Source organism: Ambystoma mexicanum, chromosome 12, assembly GCF_040938575.1.
Source record: "Ambystoma mexicanum isolate Mex_15411 chromosome 12, UKY_AmexF1_1, whole genome shotgun sequence".
NCBI lineage: Eukaryota > Metazoa > Chordata > Amphibia > Caudata > Ambystomatidae > Ambystoma > Ambystoma mexicanum.
The window spans coordinates 91,911,055-91,929,061 of NC_090936.1; the positions used below are offsets into that span (position 1 = coordinate 91,911,055).

Below are 18,007 nucleotides of genomic sequence, written 5' to 3' on the forward strand. Positions count from 1 at the left end.
ACAGGTTCGAATCCCGATCCCCAGGTTAGAAACCACTCGCTGGTTTGAAGCGCATTATAAATGAACAATAAAATGAAATAAATCCACTGAAAATTGTCATAGGTTGTAGCTGTGATGGTTTAGGTGCCTGATTTCCCTTTTCTCCCCCTTCTGTCCAGCTCTCCTCACCTGAACTGCCGGAATTACTGCTGGGATCCTGTAGCCGCCGTCGAGTAAGATAGTCCTTCTCCTTTTTTCGAAGTGCCTGCTTGTCACGGAGGGAGGCCACCTTGACTGCTGCTGGGAACAGCTGGCCGGGGACCTCCCTTCCGGGACTAAGCCGAAAATAGGGGAAAAAACCCCTGATGGGGAAAAAACCCTGGGACTCCTCAGGTTGTCAGCAAGGTAGTATTGTACGTGGCCGTGCAGGTGAGCAGGAGAAAGTAATAAGCAGGATCCGTGTTGGTTGCAGGAAACAGCAAGGCAGCAGGGGGGTCCTACTGAGTGGAAGAATCCCCGAAACCCCTGCCAGCCAAGCAACTAGCGGGGCGAGGACCAGGAATGGGAGGAGGTCAGGAAAAAAACACCGGCAAGGCACCGGCAAGGCAGTCCAGAGAGAAAGCAGAGGAACGAAGGAAAAAAGGGGCGGAGCCTATCCGCGAGGACGGAACCGCAGAGAACTGAAACAAAGTCGCCGAGGCACGGTGACTACAGGGAAAACTGGAGGAGAGAGAGAAAAGAGAAAAAACGTACGCCGAGAAGGGGCGCGAGAGCAGAGCAGAGCAGAGCAGAGTAGACGGAAGCTGAAACGGGGTAGGAGCGAAGAACCAGGAAGTAACGAGGGCTTCCACTGGACAGTTGCAACGCAGGGACCGCTGGGCCGGGAAGGTAATTATACTCCCAGCGGCCCCGCGTCGTGAGGAGGAAGCGTGATGGACACAAAGGAGGGACTAGTGCCCTGCATACCTGTGTCCTAATTTCCAACGCGGGAGAAGCCGCCAAGCGGAACGCCTGCGGGTGACAGTATGCCCCCTTCCAGACCGTATCACCCCCGGCTTCCCTGGGTGCAGGCGGTGAAATCTAGCGAGCAAACGAGGCGCATGCACCTGAGAAGCCGGTTCCCAAGAGTCCTCCGACTCCGGATAACCCTTCCAGGACAAAAGGTATTCCAACCTGCCTCGATAGAACCTAGAGTCCCTAATGTTGGAGACTTCATATTCTGCTTGAGTGGGGGTCTGTGATGGAGCAAGTCTGGGCACTGGTCTGTGATGGGAATCGAAATAGAAGTCTTTAAGGAGAGAGGAATGAAAGACTGGGTGAATGCGACTTAGAGAAGGCGGCAGCCGAAGACGGTAAGCCACAGGATTGATTTTGAGAAGAATGGGAAAAGGACCCAGATAACGAGGGGACAGTTTAGAGGGTCTTGTCCATTTGGGTAGAAACCGGGTGGACAGCCACACCTTGTCGCCTGGCTTCCAGTCCGGACATTCTTTGCGATGTTTATCCACTCCCATCTTAGATCGTCTCCTGCTGTTCTCCAAACTCTGTAATGCTGTGTCATGGGCATCCTTGATCTGATCTAACACCTCTTCGGCCGTCGGGGAATTGGTGAAACTGGGAATTTCAGGGAGAAAGGACTTAGGGTGAACCCCATAGGTACAAAAGAAAGGTGAAAGACCTATGGCAGAGTGTTTGGCATTGTTATACGAGAATTCTGCAGTAGGGAGTAGGGAAACCCAATTCTCCTGGTGTTGAGTGACGTAACATCTCAGATATAGTTCGAGAGTGGCATTAAGTCGTTCCGTCATCCCGTTGGACTGGGGATGAAAACCCGAAGAGAGTGCTCTCTCGATTCCTAAACGGGTACACAGGGCTGTCCAGAATCTCGAAGTGTACTGGCTTCCCCGGTCCGAGATGATCTTGTCGGGTAGACCGTGTAGCCTGAAAATGTCTCGTGCAAACACTTCAGCCATCTTGGTGGCTGTGGGAACCCCAGAAAGAGGGGAGAAGTGTGCCATCTTGGAGAATGCATCTACCGTGACCATGATGCAGGTACATGATCCAGATTCCGGGAGGTCTACAATGAAATCCGTAGAAACCAACCCCCAAGGGCGAGTAGGCATTTCAACTTGGGTAAGTAATCCCAACGGTTTCCCCGTCGGATATTTTGATCGGGCACAAATAGGACAGGTCTTCACGAAGTCTAGGGTGTCTTTCCTCACGGTGGGCCAGGAAAAGGTTCTCGAGATGAGCTCCAGAGTGTTGATTCCCCCGCGATGACCCGCAAGGCGGGATGTGTGACACCAATCCAGAATCTTCTTCCGCAGCGGGCCTTCCGGAATGTATAGACGTTTCTTGAAGAACAGCCAGCCGTCTTTCTCTTGATAAGGAGAAGTGGGGTGCAACGCAATTCGAGGAAGCTCTTGACTCACGGCGGTCTTAACCCCTTGTAGGAAAGTACTGACCTGGGCCAATATCCGATTGTGATGAAACATGGGTTCAGTGTCTAGTGAAGCCCTTTCCTTGCTGGAGTCCTTGCGAGATAGAGCGTCTGCCAGACGGTTAAGCGAACCGGGAATGTAAGAGATCTGAAAATCATATTGTGAGAAAAGATAGGCCCAACGAGCTTGCCTGGAATTTGAGCACTCCATTTCTTGGAGGGCTTTCAGGTTTTTGTGGTCAGTCCTGATGAGGAATGGATGCCTGGCCCCCATGAGTAAATGGCGCCATTCGTCACAAGCCAATTTCATAGCCAACAACTCCTTTTCTAGGACCGAATAATTCAATTGGCTAGGTGAGAGAGTCTTGGATAAGTAGGCTACTGGATGCTCCACACCGTTGACAGTCTGAAGTAGAACCGCTCCAATCGCGATTGCAGAAGCGTCAGTCTCCAGGATGAAGGGCAAAGTCTGATCTGGGTGGTGGAGGATCGGAGCCGAGCAGAAAAGATGTTTGAGTAGTCTGAAACTGTTTTCGGTATCGGGCGACCAGTAGAACGGAGAGGCCTCTTTCTTGAGTAGGCGAGTGATGGGATATACTACTTCAGAGAAGTTGGGGATGAATCTTCTGTAATAATTGGAAAGTCCCAGAAACCTTTGCACCTCCCGGACAGATGTGGGTGCGGGCCATTCGAGGATGGCCTGAACCTTCCTCTGATCCATATCTATACCCTCTTCGGACAGCTGATAGCCCAGATACTGCACGGAAGGGACCGCGAATTTACACTTCTCAGCCTTCACTAACAGCTCGTTCTTTTGTAGACGTTCCAGGACTTGAGTGACATGCCCGATATGTTCTTGTAGGTTGGAGGAGTAGATAAGGATATCATCCAAATAGATGATGACGGAAGTAGAGAGCATGTCAGAAAACATTCTGTCCATAAATCTTTGGAACACAGCCGGGGCGTTAACTAGCCCGAATGGCATCACCTTATACTCATATAGACCGAATGGAGTGCGGAATGCCGTCTTCCATTCGTCACCCTGGGAGATTCTGAGCAGATGATAAGCGTTTCTGAGGTCAAGTTTTGTAAATATTCTGGCCCCTTGTACCGCCTCGATGATGTCGGAGATAAGTGGCATAGGATAACGATCACGGATCGTCACCTTGTTGAGACCTCTGTAATCGATACAGGGTCTCAGATCAGTAGAGTCTCTTTTTTTTATGAAAAACAGAGGAGCCCCTGCTGGGGATTTTGAAGGCTGAATCAACCCGTTCTTCATATTAGTGTCCAGATAGTGTCGTAACACAAGTTTCTCGGCCAGAGTAAGGGAGAACATTCTGCCAAAGGGAACTAGGGCATTGGGTACCAGATCTATAGTACAGTCTTCGGGCCGGTGAGGTGGCAGTATGGAGTGAAGGTTCTCCCGGAACACCTCAGAGTATTCTGAACAATAGTTGGGCAATGCAAACACTCTCACACAGTCCGAGGTATAGGCCGTAACGGATTCAGGGCCCTTCTGGCTCTTCGGAGAAAGACAATGTTCGGTGCAGTATGAAGAACCAAAGCTCAGCTGGTTCTTAGTCCAATTGATCTGGGGATTGTGTTTGCGAAGCCATGTGATTCCCAGTATGATTGGGAAATGTGCAGCCCGGATAATGTCGAATCTTACCACTTCTGAATGATGAAAAACTGTTAAGGACAGATCTTCAGTGGTATGGGTGATGAGTCCGGATGATAAGGGAGAGCCGTCGACTCCTTCTATCTTCTGTCCTTCCTTCCGGGGTATCCTGCGTAGACCGACCTGGTCTGCCCACAGGGTATCAACAAAGTTGCCGGCTGCTCCGCAGTCCAGTAACGCGAGAGTCTCCACCTTCTCACCTTTTACCGTAAGAGTGGCAGTAACTACCATGAGTCTGGTATCTTCCTTGAGTTCAGAAGAAGAAACTGTAAGCGAAACATAGGGACGAGTAGAGAGAACTGGAAACCCCCGGACACTAGTCCCTATTGATGCCGAGGGTGCTCGTTTCCCTGCCTCTTGCTAGGCAATTCAGAACAATCCTTAAGAAGGTGTTGGTCTGACCCACAATAGGCACAAAGTCCCTTTTCCCTTCTTCGCCGTCTTTCGGCAGCAGTCAAAGGTGCTCTTGTGGCGCCTATCTGCATGGGTTCTTCTGACGCGGCAGTGGAAGAGCGACGAGGGGGAGAGCATGCCCGAACATCCAGGGGGAATCCTGAGCCACGTTGTCTGCGTCTTTCTGTCTTCCTTTCTTGTAGACGATACTCGATATGCAGTGCAGTCGTTAGTAGGTCCGAAAAAGTAGGCGAGCGAGTAGACCTGGCTAACTCGTCCTTAATTTCCTCTTTGAGACCCCTCCTGAAAACGGCATACTGTGCAGGTTCTGGCCAGCCAGCGCCAGAAGCTACTGTCTTAAAGGCCGAAATATATGACAGGACATCCAAGGAACCCTGCTTGACGTCCAACAATTCTTCAGAAGCAGTGAATGATAATTCTGGGCGTTCGAATGTCTGTCTCAGAGAATTCTGAAATGCTGAGTAGTCTTGAAGTATGGCATTGTTGCTTATGACTAGGGGAGTAGCCCAAGTCAAAGCATTGCCGGTCATATTCGAGATTAGGAAGCCGACTTTAGCTTGATCCGTAGAGAAAGTGCGGGGTCGGAAAGTAAAGTAGACAGTACATGCCTCTAGGAATTCCTTCACCTTCTTGGGGGCACCGTCAAACTTTCCCGAGGATAGTATCGTAGGTGGTAGTTCTGGAGGAGGGGGTTCCCTGGCGGAAACCATTTGTCTAAGGAGGGCGTTCTCCGCCTTGACTCCCTGGAGTTCTTGAGACATAGCTTGGATCGCCTTCCAAAGCTCTTGCACTTGTCCCTCAGCGGACATCGTGTCTTTACTAGGCGTTGCAATCTGTGATGGTTTAGGTGCCTGATTTCCCTTTTCTCCCCCTTCTGTCCAGCTCTCCTCACCTGAACTGCCGGAATTACTGCTGGGATCCTGTAGCCGCCGTCGAGTAAGATAGTCCTTCTCCTTTTTTCGAAGTGCCTGCTTGTCACGGAGGGAGGCCACCTTGACTGCTGCTGGGAACAGCTGGCCGGGGACCTCCCTTCCGGGACTAAGCCGAAAATAGGGGAAAAAACCCCTGATGGGGAAAAAACCCTGGGACTCCTCAGGTTGTCAGCAAGGTAGTATTGTACGTGGCCGTGCAGGTGAGCAGGAGAAAGTAATAAGCAGGATCCGTGTTGGTTGCAGGAAACAGCAAGGCAGCAGGGGGGTCCTACTGAGTGGAAGAATCCCCGAAACCCCTGCCAGCCAAGCAACTAGCGGGGCGAGGACCAGGAATGGGAGGAGGTCAGGAAAAAAACACCGGCAAGGCACCGGCAAGGCAGTCCAGAGAGAAAGCAGAGGAACGAAGGAAAAAAGGGGCGGAGCCTATCCGCGAGGACGGAACCGCAGAGAACTGAAACAAAGTCGCCGAGGCACGGTGACTACAGGGAAAACTGGAGGAGAGAGAGAAAAGAGAAAAAACGTACGCCGAGAAGGGGCGCGAGAGCAGAGCAGAGCAGAGCAGAGTAGACGGAAGCTGAAACGGGGTAGGAGCGAAGAACCAGGAAGTAACGAGGGCTTCCACTGGACAGTTGCAACGCAGGGACCGCTGGGCCGGGAAGGTAATTATACTCCCAGCGGCCCCGCGTCGTGAGGAGGAAGCGTGATGGACACAAAGGAGGGACTAGTGCCCTGCATACCTGTGTCCTAATTTCCAACGCGGGAGAAGCCGCCAAGCGGAACGCCTGCGGGTGACAGTAGCTGCATTCTAATGGAAGAGGTGTTGAGGCAGGTATGGTGTAAGTGCGAAGCCATTACATGTCCAGCTACACTGAATTTGTCATAGCCGTAGCTGTATTCTAAAGTGAGTGGATGGAAAGACGGGCCTGTGGCAGATGTCCCCGAAGTGGTGCATTTGGAGCTTATCTCTGATCTCGCTCTGATCCGACCCCCTCAAACGCTCTTCTGGCACTATGTGTCTTATCCTTTATAGATAGAGTTAGTTACATAGATAAACTGTATATTAGGGATGCATCAATATGTCATGGATCTGTGGATATGCCTTCACTGGTAATTTTCACAGATAGCTTGGGAAAACAGATTTAAAGTCCCATGTGTTTTCCCGCATCATGCCCGATGTGTTATTGAACAGTGTTGCAGCAATACAAAGGTACCCACTCCCTACGAACACACTATGGGTAAGACAGTCCACGCCTTCTCTGTGATTAGTCTCCTTCTCACACTTACTTGCCAACCAGGTTATCGGGCAATGGGTAGATCACCCGCTTCCATCCTTTTGTTGGGAAGAACACAGATGGCTGCGAGACGCTTCCGGAGCATTTGGGGTCGGCGGGGACGCACTGAGGCACCAGATAGCTCCAGCTCACACCAAAGTCTGTGGAATATTGCACATGGACCTGGTTCTGGACATTCTTCTCGGTCGTTTTACAGCCAGCAGCAATCTGATACATAAAGGAAAGCACAATAATGAGTACAATTGACTCACCCTAATATAGGCCCACTCAACCTTTGACTGGAACGGACCTTCCCCAGATTCAAGGGTGACCTCAAGAAATTGCTCTGGAAGTAAAGTTCCCTCTACTCCCATCCCACAAGAGAGGGAGATCCCTCAGGCACATGTAAACACTTGGATGCTGACAGACCCACTCCCCCGCTGAAAGACGATGCACCCTCTGGGGACTCAGACTACCTCTCCCTCTCCCCCATATCTTCTCCCAAGACCATCCCGTTTACACAGCTCTTAGACCTGGAAAACACTCCTGAAACATAGTCGCTCTCTTAATTGTGATAATGATCATTTGTCTATCACAATATCTATTTCCCGTGCCCCCATTCGCTTAGTTATACACTTGCATACAAATTCTCCTCCAGAATGCTAAGGTCTGGACACCCCTGGCGGGATCACAATGTGGAACACTACAGAGAAGCCTAGCTAGGGGCTCTGAAACAACTACGACAGTGATTTGCTACGTAACTGCAACATATCGACATATCATAACATACACCAGGATTGTAATTCTTGTAAAATGAACATTATATTGCACAGATTAATATCTAATGTTCCTCTTTTTTTTACCTACTCCTCTTTTGCCAAAAGTGTTCAGAAGTATTATGTATACAATTTATGCAATTTACAAAACAACAATAAAATAAAAATGATTATCTAAAAAAATTAACAATTAATGAAAAAAATGAGCTGTAGCCATTTGGACTCTGTTGCCATATGTGTAACCTGGCACAAAACCAAGTTCTTTTTTTAAAAGTCACATAATTTCCTGCCTATATCAGAACATAAGAAATGGAACACACAATCCTTTGAGTTAAAATAACTATCAGATTTCAAACAATATTTCATAGAAAATGTGTTCCATCAAGTGTGTTGCCTCATATCAAACAAGGACAATTACTTTAAACACTGAGTTCTGCGTGTAGTAGAGCACTGGAATTAAAAATACTTCTAATTTGCATACCCACAATGCATTGCTCAGTCGCTCTTAAATAGAGGTGACATTTCAGGGATGGCTACTTGGAGGTGTTGTGGAATGTCTGGACCAGTTGAAATGGGCCAGTTTACTGTCAATGTCGGCTGGACTTTCTTTTTTTTTCAATTAATCTTTTTATTTGGTTTTAACAGTAAACAAACATCTCAGGCACTTCAATTCACATCTTGTGTCATTCGTTTAGAGATGAACATAACAAACAAAACATAATCAGGTGGAGATGGGGGTACACTGGGGGAGGGACAATCGGGGGTGCTGTAGTCCTTGGGGGTGTTTTGGGCAGTTGTCTTTCGCCGTGAGGTCTAACTATTCGATGTCTGCGGTGGGGCGCTTCTGGGGGTTCGCCTTTCCCTCCGCTGCTCTTGGTTCCGAGTTGACCTCACTCGGGAAGGTGAGTTCGGTGTGGTCTTCGGGGCTGTTTTTGAGTTGCGTTAGTCATATTTGTCTAGATAGTGGAGGGGTGGTGGTTTCCTTGCCATTCCAGGGAACTGGTTCGCGTAGTCTATGAAGGGGGCCCAGGTGTCAAAGAACTTGTTTCTATTTTCCAGGCAGATGGCGGTTATTTTTTCCACGACTGTGATGTCCCAGCATTTGGCCCACCACAGGCTCACTGCAGGGCCCTCCGTATGTTTCCATAGTCTTGTCATGGCTATCTTTGCTGCTGTGAGAAGTTGTGTGCATAGGCTTGTCAAGTCGCCAGTAAGCAGGAATTGGCCATCCCCTGTGCTGCCCACTAGGACAATTCCTGGGTCCCATGGAATAGTCAGGCCTGTGATCTGCTTGATAAGGTCCAGAATTTCCTTCCAGTATTTTGTGGACCTTGGGCATGTCCCGAGCAAGTGATACAGCGTGCTTGTGTCTGCGCATCCTCTTCAACATTGCGGTGTGATCGCTGGGTTGCTCTTGTTCAGGGTCTCTGGGGTTAGGTACCATCTGTAGCAGGTTTTGCTCGCCCCTTCCTTATTGGTGACGCATTTCGAGCTCTTCTGTGTTCTGGTCCAGATGTGCCCCCATTCTTCCATTTCAATTGTTCTGCTGATGTCCCTTTCCCATGTTTCCATATAGGCCTTCTTTTGGTTGGGACTCCTCTGTCCAGAGGTCCGTATAAGGCCGATGTTTTCCCTCTGGGGGGAGGCGCTGTGAGCGTTTGTTCCAGGGCCGTTAGTTCTCTGCAGCCCTTGGATTTCATGGGCTCGTGCGAGAGCCAGTGTCAGATTTGCGGATAGCGGAATCTCTGTTTCCGGCACCCCGAATTTCCTCTTGCATTCTTCCAATGTTAGCAGGGATCCCTCCGCGTAGAAGTCTCCCACATGTTTCAGGCCTCCTGTTTTCCAGTGATCGAAATTATTGGGCGTCTTTCCGGGGGTGAAGTCAGGGTTGTCCCAGATCAGGGATAGGGGGCCTATTGTGCTCCCACGGGTCCATCTCCTGGCTGCCCTCCTCCAACTCTCCACTGTGCTCTTGGTTGCGGTTAGGGGCCCCTCTTTGGGGGGGGGTCAATGGGTCTAACGATGTGTGGGAGCGCTTCTGGGGGGCTCCGCACCAGTCCTCCTCTAGTTTCGCCCAGCGAGGCCTGTTAGTGGTTAGTGACCAGGTGAATGCCGGGGAGAGTTGGGCGGCCAGGCAGTATCTCTCTATTTCTGGGGCTCCCTGGCCTCCCGCTCCCTTGCTCCTCGTCACCACCCTTCGGGCTATTCACAGCTTACTCCCATCCCAGATGAATTTCATGATGCTTGTTTGAAGCCTCTGTAGGTCTTTCCTGGGGATGGAGATTGGGAGGGCCTGGCAGTGGTAGAGCACTCTTGGCACCATGTTCCTTTTTACTGCTGTTATTATTCCCAGCCATGACACCTCTTGCTTTTTCCATCTTCTTAGGTCTGACTGGAGCTCCTCAAACAGCGGGGGGAAGTTCAGTTTGTACGCCTCCTCCGTTTTCCGTGGTATCTTTACCCCCCGGTAGGTAAAGTGCGAGCTGGCCCACTGGATGGGGTGGCTGGCGGCTAATGTTTCTATCATGCCTTCTGGGGTGTTAATCGCCAGGGCTGTGGATTTTTCGGGATTGATGGAGAACCCCGAGGCCGCTCCGAAGCTGGCCAACTCGTCCCACAGCGCCTCCAGGGATGACTCGGGCTTGGTCCGGGTTAGAAGGACGTCGTCTGCATACAGAGCTATTTTGTATGCTTCCCCCCTCACCGTTAGTCCGCTTATTAAGGGGTTCTGGCGAACTCTACAGGCGAACGGCTCCAAAGACAGTGCAAAGATGAGTGGGGATATTGGGCAGCACTGTCTTTTGCCCCTGGTGATGTGGATTCTGGGTGATTTGGTGCCGTTTATCCTCAGTGCCGTGGTTGGGTGTTGGTAGTTGGCCAGGGTCCATTTACGGAACTTTGGGCCGATGCCTAGGTGCTTCAGGGCTTCCTCTATGTATCCCCAGTCCAACATGTCCAACATGTCGAATGCTTTATTCGCATCTAGTGACAAAACTGCCATTTGTTCCCCTGTTCTGCTTGCTGATTCGATGATGTTTAGGGTGTGCCTGGTGTTTTCGAAGGTGCTTCGGCCTGGGATGAATCCCGTCTGGTCCGGGTGGATCAGTTCTGGGAGGTATTTTGGCAATCTGCTTGCCAGAAATTTGGAGAAGATTTTTGCGTCGTTGTTCAATAGTGTGATTGGTCTGTATGAGGAGTAGAGCTCCGGGTTTCTCCTTGGCTTCAATATCAGTACCGTCAGGGACTCCTCCATTGAGGGGGTGACGGAGCCGGAGTCCAGAATGAAGTTATACAACGAGGCGAGGTGGGGGGTCAAAATGTGGGCGAACTTTTTGTAACTTTTTGTAAAATTGGGCGGTTATACCGTCAGGGCCTGGGGCAGTGTTTTTCAGAGACCGGATTGTGTCTGCTGCTTCTTCCGCAGTGATGGGGAGTTCTAAGGCGTCGAGCCGTGGGAGTAAGGGGTCTCGTCGGACCAATCGCATGTATTGGGCTTGTGCTTCCTTGCTCGTGATCGGCCTGGACATGATCCCCTTGTGGTACTTGGTGATGATTTCCATCTTCTCCGCTTCTGTGCAGCAGGGCTTGCCCCCTTGGTCCTGGAGCGTTAGTATCTTGTTCCGGGAATTAGTTTCTTTAGCTTCTGGACCAGCAGGCGGTTTGCCTTGCTGCTGTTTATATAGTAGTATTGTTTTATGTAGGCTAAGGTTTGGGCCGTCCGGTCTGCCAGGTGCATTTCGAGTTTTACCTTTGCTTTTTTAAGTTCTCTGCCACCCTTCACGGATTGGCGTGCCTTGTCTCTGCTTCACCCACTTCTGCTTCCAGCTTGGAGAGTTGGAGTTGGTGCCTCCTCTTGTGTGCTGCTGTACAGTTGATTGCCACACCTCTGATGACTGGCTTCATTGCGTCCCAGACAGTGGCTTCCGAGGTGTCTTTCGCTAGTTTTTCTGTGAAATAGTTCGCAAGGGATTCCTGGAGCTAGGTGCTAGATGCTGTGTCTGCTAGAATGTAGTCTTGGAGTTTCCAGGCTCTCTGCGGAGTAGCTGGGAGGCCTTCGACTTGTAGGCTGGCTATGACTGGGGCGTGATCAGATATGACTGCGGCCGATTTGAATATCTTCAATGCAGGGGTAGAGTTCGCTTGACATCAGCAGGAGATCAATCCTTGAGTAGCCTCTGTGTACATGGGAGCAGAATGTGTAGTCTCGTTCTCCTTGGTGAGCCAGTCTCCAGGTGTCAATGGTGCCTGTGTTCCTCAGAAATTCTGCCATTCCCAGCGTCCGGGAGAAGTTCTTCCTGGAGGGGAGGGAAGCGCCTTATCCATGTTAGGGTCTGGGGTGAGGTTGAAGTCTCCTCCGATTAGCAGGCGCCCTTCTGTGAAGGAAGTGAGCGTGGGGAGGATGTTGCTGAGAAAGCAAGCTTGTGCAGTGTTCGGGGCATATATCACTGCTATGGTGATCGTCTGGACTTTTTTTATAAAGGATTTTCTAAGTCCAGTATAACAATCATGGTGTTCGTGAAAACTTACCCCAATGCCCCAACCACAATGATGTTGACTATTCCACACTGATGATCCTACATGAGGTGAAACACCTCTGTGATTGTCTGAAACATTGAGAGCTGTCTTAGGTTGATACAGCTGTGCACAAACTAGCACTGCCCTATATAAAAAAGATAATTTCCTGGTGTAGAAAGCTTGCATCTAGGGTAATTTGCATACCCAAGATGCATTGCTCAGTGGCTCTGAACTGCAGGTGAACCTGCAGGCATGGATACTATGTGGTGCTGTGGCATGTGTGACTTAGCTGAAAGGGCCTGTTCCAGTCTTACAAATGCTTCTATGAAAGTTTTGCAGATGATCCACCTGGTTGAGACGCTACCTTAAATTGCATGATCCAGCCGTCATTGGGGGTGAGGTCATGGGTCACTGCATAGACTTCCCGGCCGTCATGACTTCCACAGAGCATCACCCCATCCGGAGAGTCACAGAACCGCTCAATGTTGCAGTCATCGTGGAATAGCCAGTGTTCATTAACTAAATGAAGAGCGAGAGAAGGACAAAGAAAAGGATGGTTAAAAACACAGACAGATCTGACCTGGGGTCTCCATCTGCCGGCTTTTTGCAGGGCCACCCGTGGGCGCCAAAGTATCACTACTCATTTTAGATTTGAAAGAGCTTCCGAGAAACATGTATTGCAGACAATGGCCGTAACTAAAAAAGGACTCACTGAGGGAATAGAATTAAATATATTATTGTGTATAGCCTTAGTTGAGAACTTTATTGTGAGAAGCCCAACACTGACTATTCAATCTCCTCAATGTTAATGGTGTGCATGTCTGTTGCTGCCTTTGTTTTATTTTGTGAAACACGCTCTTTATCTCACTAATGTGCACTCTTTAGTGAACCATTTAATGATAGTTTAGCTTGCTTGCTCTTCTTTCTCTACATAGAGAAAGCACATTTACAGCTCCATCTGTGCAGACCATCTTTCTTGGTGCTTCGTCTTGTTCTCCAAGGTGTCCACAGTTCTATCCGTATATACCGTGCCTCATTTCATGATCCGATGGAATATACTACTATTTTCCCTCATAGAGAGGACTTGTGGAATCATGCAGTTCCATGTAATAATTTCCCCACAAAAATGTCTCCTGACAAAAAAGTTGCAATTTTTGGCTGAGACATTATTACATTGAACATGCGGGGGACACCCCTGCAACTCCAACATATTTCTTTACAAGGGGAGCAGGGGACATCCCCGTAACCTATCCCCATACATAATGTCACCATATATAATGTTGCCAGTGGCTTTTCCCAGCGACATTATGTATGGGGACATCATTACCTGATATCCAGATATCAAGGACACAAATGTGTACTGTATTTAATTTGACAGTTCAGCAAATCAGCATTTTTCAAGTTATCCAAAAACATTACAAAACGTCAGTAAGGCAGCTAACTTGATTAACATATGTTAAACATGCTGATGTAATCTAACAGCAGTGTTGGTCACTTTGCTACTCGTTTCCAAAGTCCTTGGTTGGGCACCCTTTGCATCTCACGGTCAGTGGAATCCGAGTGGGATGGGTATGCCCAGACATGGGTCATGTGCCTGCTGTGCCCATAATTCTAAGCTACACCTCACAGATGACGCCCTATGAGGAGGAAACATGTAGTCAGAGGGTGCTTGTGGTGTTATGCAGAAGGGATGTGACCAAGCACTCCGGGCTGGGCCGCCCGAAGGGATGTGACCAAGCACTCCGGGCTGGGCCGCCCCTTTTGGACTAGGATTTTCATATGGTTTTTCCCCTTTTGTAATAACATGGCAGGCTTCAGAATTGTGGTCTGGAGAGTTGCCGCCAAGAACAATCCTAGTGGTTTAGATTCATTCTGAACCTTCCAGCCATGTCTTCTCTGTGCTGCAACGCTTGGCAGGCATCAGGGTAGAAAGAGAGATCTGGGGGACGAGGTTTAGATAGCATTGGCCTGGTCCAGAGATACTCACCATTCACCTTGATGCTTCTAGCTAGACATGCCTGACAGGTATAATAGATACAGGAGAAGGGATTGGGACCATGGATCATTAAGTAGGCCAGACCCCAGAAGACCACCTACCAGGATCATTGTATTGTTTAACCTCTTCCACAGTTGTTCAAAGGAAGTTGTATCCAGAATGAGTTTTCTTTTTTTAGAGTTTGATGGTGTGGTCCCGATCCTACGAATAATCAGTGCATTGAATGCGACTGAATGCAAGCGAGAAATGCAGGTCTTTTAGATTGGTTTTGACATGACTGGAGCAGCCCATCATTGTATCCTGGACAAAGTAGAGGATTGAAGAAAATATACGCTGTCAAGGAACTGTTGCCATCACAAGGATGACATCAGAATTAACATGACCTCCGGTACGGAATATGCATCCTGGACAATTATTCTGCATGGGGTGAGCTGTGATTAAATAGGGCTGTAAATAAGCAAACAAAAGAAGTGGGTTTGACGAAGAGGGTACATATGTATTATGGTTTTTATAACACGCGTAATACCGAAGAGGTTTCAAAGCGTGGACCCGGGGTTCGAACCTCGGTTGCTCTGCGTCGTTTTGTTTCCAAGACGACCATGTTGCCACTGAGCTATATTACCCGTGTTCCATAAGTAAGTGGGTTGTAATTGGAGAACAGCTGGTAGAAAGGATGTCTGGGCACTAAAGGTTGAACAGGTTAAATGCTAGTAAGGAATCATCTAAATAGCCAAGTTTTAAGATAATGTGGTAAAGCATCAGACAGAAATCGGTGGGTAGGGTGATTAGGATCTTAGTTGCCTAATAAGAATATTGTAGATTACTGAGGAATTATCTGCCATATGAAGGACTAGGTCGCAGGCAAAGTGATTTATAATAGGTTTAAAGAGCACTTAAGGTGAATTCATCCTGCTATAGCTGTCCAAAATTCTAATGGGTAGCTTCCATTGAAGGAAGTAAATAGCGTTCCTTGAAATGTCACCGAAGGGCTGTGTTTGGTTTTGTAAAAACAGTTGTTTGCCATTTAATGGGACCACACCCGATTCCTAAGGGTAGGATTTAGGCCTCCAAAAGCTGCCGCCATCACGCGTGCGTTTCACGTCCTATTAGTAAGCGCTCACTGAAGTCCCCGACAGAGGATTCTATACTAGTCTAGTTGTAAGCTCACAGCTACGTTCTGTAATATAATCATCCACTCTGTAAAGTCCCCCCTGGAGGGTTGGTTAGGAAGAACTGAATCCAAGAAAATGCAATGGCCTCCTGTTTTACATAGAATTGTCAGACTGCGCACGACAGAAATCCTCCAACTAGATGTCATTGTGTAAATCAATATTCAAATGGATGCTTATTAGTGGAGACTTGTGACGAAATACCATTTGGGCGTAACTCCACTGCCAGCTTCTAACTACAATTCCACCCACAAACATGCCATATCTTTGATCTTAACTCTTGTCCTCTCACTCTGGCACAGGTTTTCAGTGTAGCAGAGAACAGTGCTGAGTGTGACAGGGTCATGGTCATGCCCCTGTCAAGGGGAAGCCGGAGCCCCATCACAATCTGATGTAGGCGGCCACCAAGGACCAATGGCACAGGGAGGAGGTGAACCTAAGGAAAGGCAGTGCCAAAAAAGACCCCCACTCAGATGCAAGAGTGAGGGGTGTGCGGGTGAGGTCAGAAGGAGAGACGGTGGACCAAGAGATAATGCAGCAGAGAGCAGAAGGTGGAGTGGAGTGCTGAAGAGTTTGTGGAAGAGCAAAACAAAGTGGTGATGGCTGGAAGGTTAAGGTTAATTCTAAACCTTCGAGCCTTCACCTCTTGCATTTTACTACAGTCACCCAGATTGGGACGGGTATACCCAAATATGGGTCCTGTGCCTGCTGGGCATAGAGACCCATGCTATTTCTCGCTGATGAGGCCCAACGAGGCCAAAACATGTCTGGGGATGCTTGTGGTCTTGTGCAGAAGGGATGTGACCTAGCAGTTCGAGCTGGACTACTCCTTTTGGGGTGTGTGAGAAACCAGAAGATGTCTCATCCACTAGTTCCTGTGGTTCTGTCATCCAGGCGGCCAGGACACAGCCATCGCTTTTGGATCCAGTTCCTGGGGGTGGATCAGTGGTACAAAGTCCTTTCATCGCGGGACGTTTTTTCGCAGTTTTTTTTACCGCTAATTTTTTATCAACAAAAAAAACCATCACATTTTTTGGGGGGGTTAAAAAATTATATAAATGGGATGTAGGTTTTTGGTAATAGATATAAACTGAAAGGGAATGGGGTGCTATGGGGGAATCACCCCCAAAAAGAAATTTAAAAAAATGTGATGGGTTTTTTCGATAAAAAACTTGCGGTTAAAAAACCCAGCGAAAAAACATCCCGTGATGAAATAACATGAACCGGATCAGTGCAGGAGGATCACCTGGGTGAGGGGTCTTCGGGAGTAGGAGTGGGACACCGGATGGTGAGACGCGGTATCCCCTTCCCTGTAACAACTTTACCCCATCCTACCAGGTAGGATATTTAGGAACTCTACCCCCCACCTTTTACAACACAAACACTTTCAAATGGACAGCCCGCTATGATAGAAAACAGACTAACACCTGAGCAGTATACCTGACATGTCCCAATACAATGGTCAGACGAGGTCAGGCAATTACTGACCATCACACACACCTGACTTCCATTAAGCTTCCCCACACAGATAAAAGGCAGAGCACAAGAGCACACTCTGAGCATGGCAAAGCACGCGAGGAAACAGCAGTTTCGAGGTGGCAGCTGAACGAGAGAAGAAAGACCGCAAAACCAAAAGGGATCTCAAGGAGGGAAGTTCCCTTTACCTTTTCGACAAGGAATCATTATTTTACAGAACCCTCGAGAATAGAAAGCATAAAACCAGGAAACCAGGATGAATAATCCTGCAATGTGTGTCGGAGGTACTCGGGGCCCTCCCACGTCAATAATGAAGGTGGGGAGAAGCGCCAGCCGCTGTGGTTCAGTCCTTGGCTCCAAGTCTCGGAAGGATAGCTCAGGGGCAACGTGCTCGCCTTGGAAACAAGATGACACGGAGCACAGGTTTAATCCCCGGGCTTGCGCTTAGAAACCTCTGGGTATTTATTAAGTGCGTTATGAATAACCTATCAGATCATATCATAAGAACAAAGTAGTGTCAGTGAAATCAACACAGCCGGTGAGTTGGGGAGACTGATACAAGACCGGTCTGTGTTGAAGCCAACGTTGCAGGCAGCAACATTATCTGGCGAGCGCTGGAATGAACATTGTTAGAACGCGTGTGATAAGAGACGCAAGTAAAGTTGAACTGCTGATGAGTGATTGAACTTTAAAAGCACAAGATCAAATACCTTTGACGTAGTGGTCCGGCACTGCATGGGTGCTCAATCAAAGGTCTCTGTAAGGTATCTTGCTGAGAAGTGGCAAAAGTGAAAGTGTGGAAAAAGTTATATCAAGAAGAGAAGAAATAATTGTGAATCGAAGTGGTCCTGTGAAGGGTTGAGCAAAATCCTGCGCACAGTTGAAAGTCTTCGATTTTGATGAAGTAGAGAACATTTGGAAAAGTAGATAAAGTTGGTCCGAGCCCAGTGGCGGGGGACCCGGGGTGAACAGTGAATCACCCAAAATGTCATGTATGTGAAATCCTAAGAAGAGAGGAACTTTATTGTGTTAAAGTGGGTCTTAGCCCGGTGGAGGGGAGCCCGGGGTGAACAGTAAATCGCCTCAGAAGTTGTACATGTGAAATCCTGAGAAGAAAGGAACTTCAATGTTGTTGTGTTGCATCAGGCCCTTTGAAATAAGAGACTTTAATTTAAAAGAGACTTTGGCACAGAAGGCCCTGATGTGGAAGCTTTGAACTGCTCCCTCGTGCTAGAGAAACCAGGGAGTGTGCTTAGCTCGAGTGTGCCGCCTTACCCCGTGCTGAAAATGTGGGAAAGGGAAGCCAACAGCTTGAATGTCCTGAGATATCATTTCTTGAATACTTTTCTTTTGCAAAA

The 18,007-nt window shown here is 48.6% G+C and overlaps 1 protein-coding gene across 2 annotated transcripts in view; it reads right to left on the reverse strand.

The window, feature by feature from the left end:
- Nucleotides 1-18,007, reverse strand: part of RELN (reelin) — a 2,335,047-nt gene that overhangs the window by 119,370 nt on the left and 2,197,670 nt on the right. For both annotated transcript variants that reach the window (XM_069628072.1, XM_069628071.1), the window contains exons 51-52: nt 12,373-12,527; nt 6,731-6,945 (exon numbers count right to left, since the gene is read on the reverse strand). In XM_069628072.1, the coding sequence (XP_069484173.1) occupies nt 6,731-6,945; nt 12,373-12,527 (370 nt within the window). The remainder of the gene's footprint in view (nt 1-6,730; nt 6,946-12,372; nt 12,528-18,007) is intronic.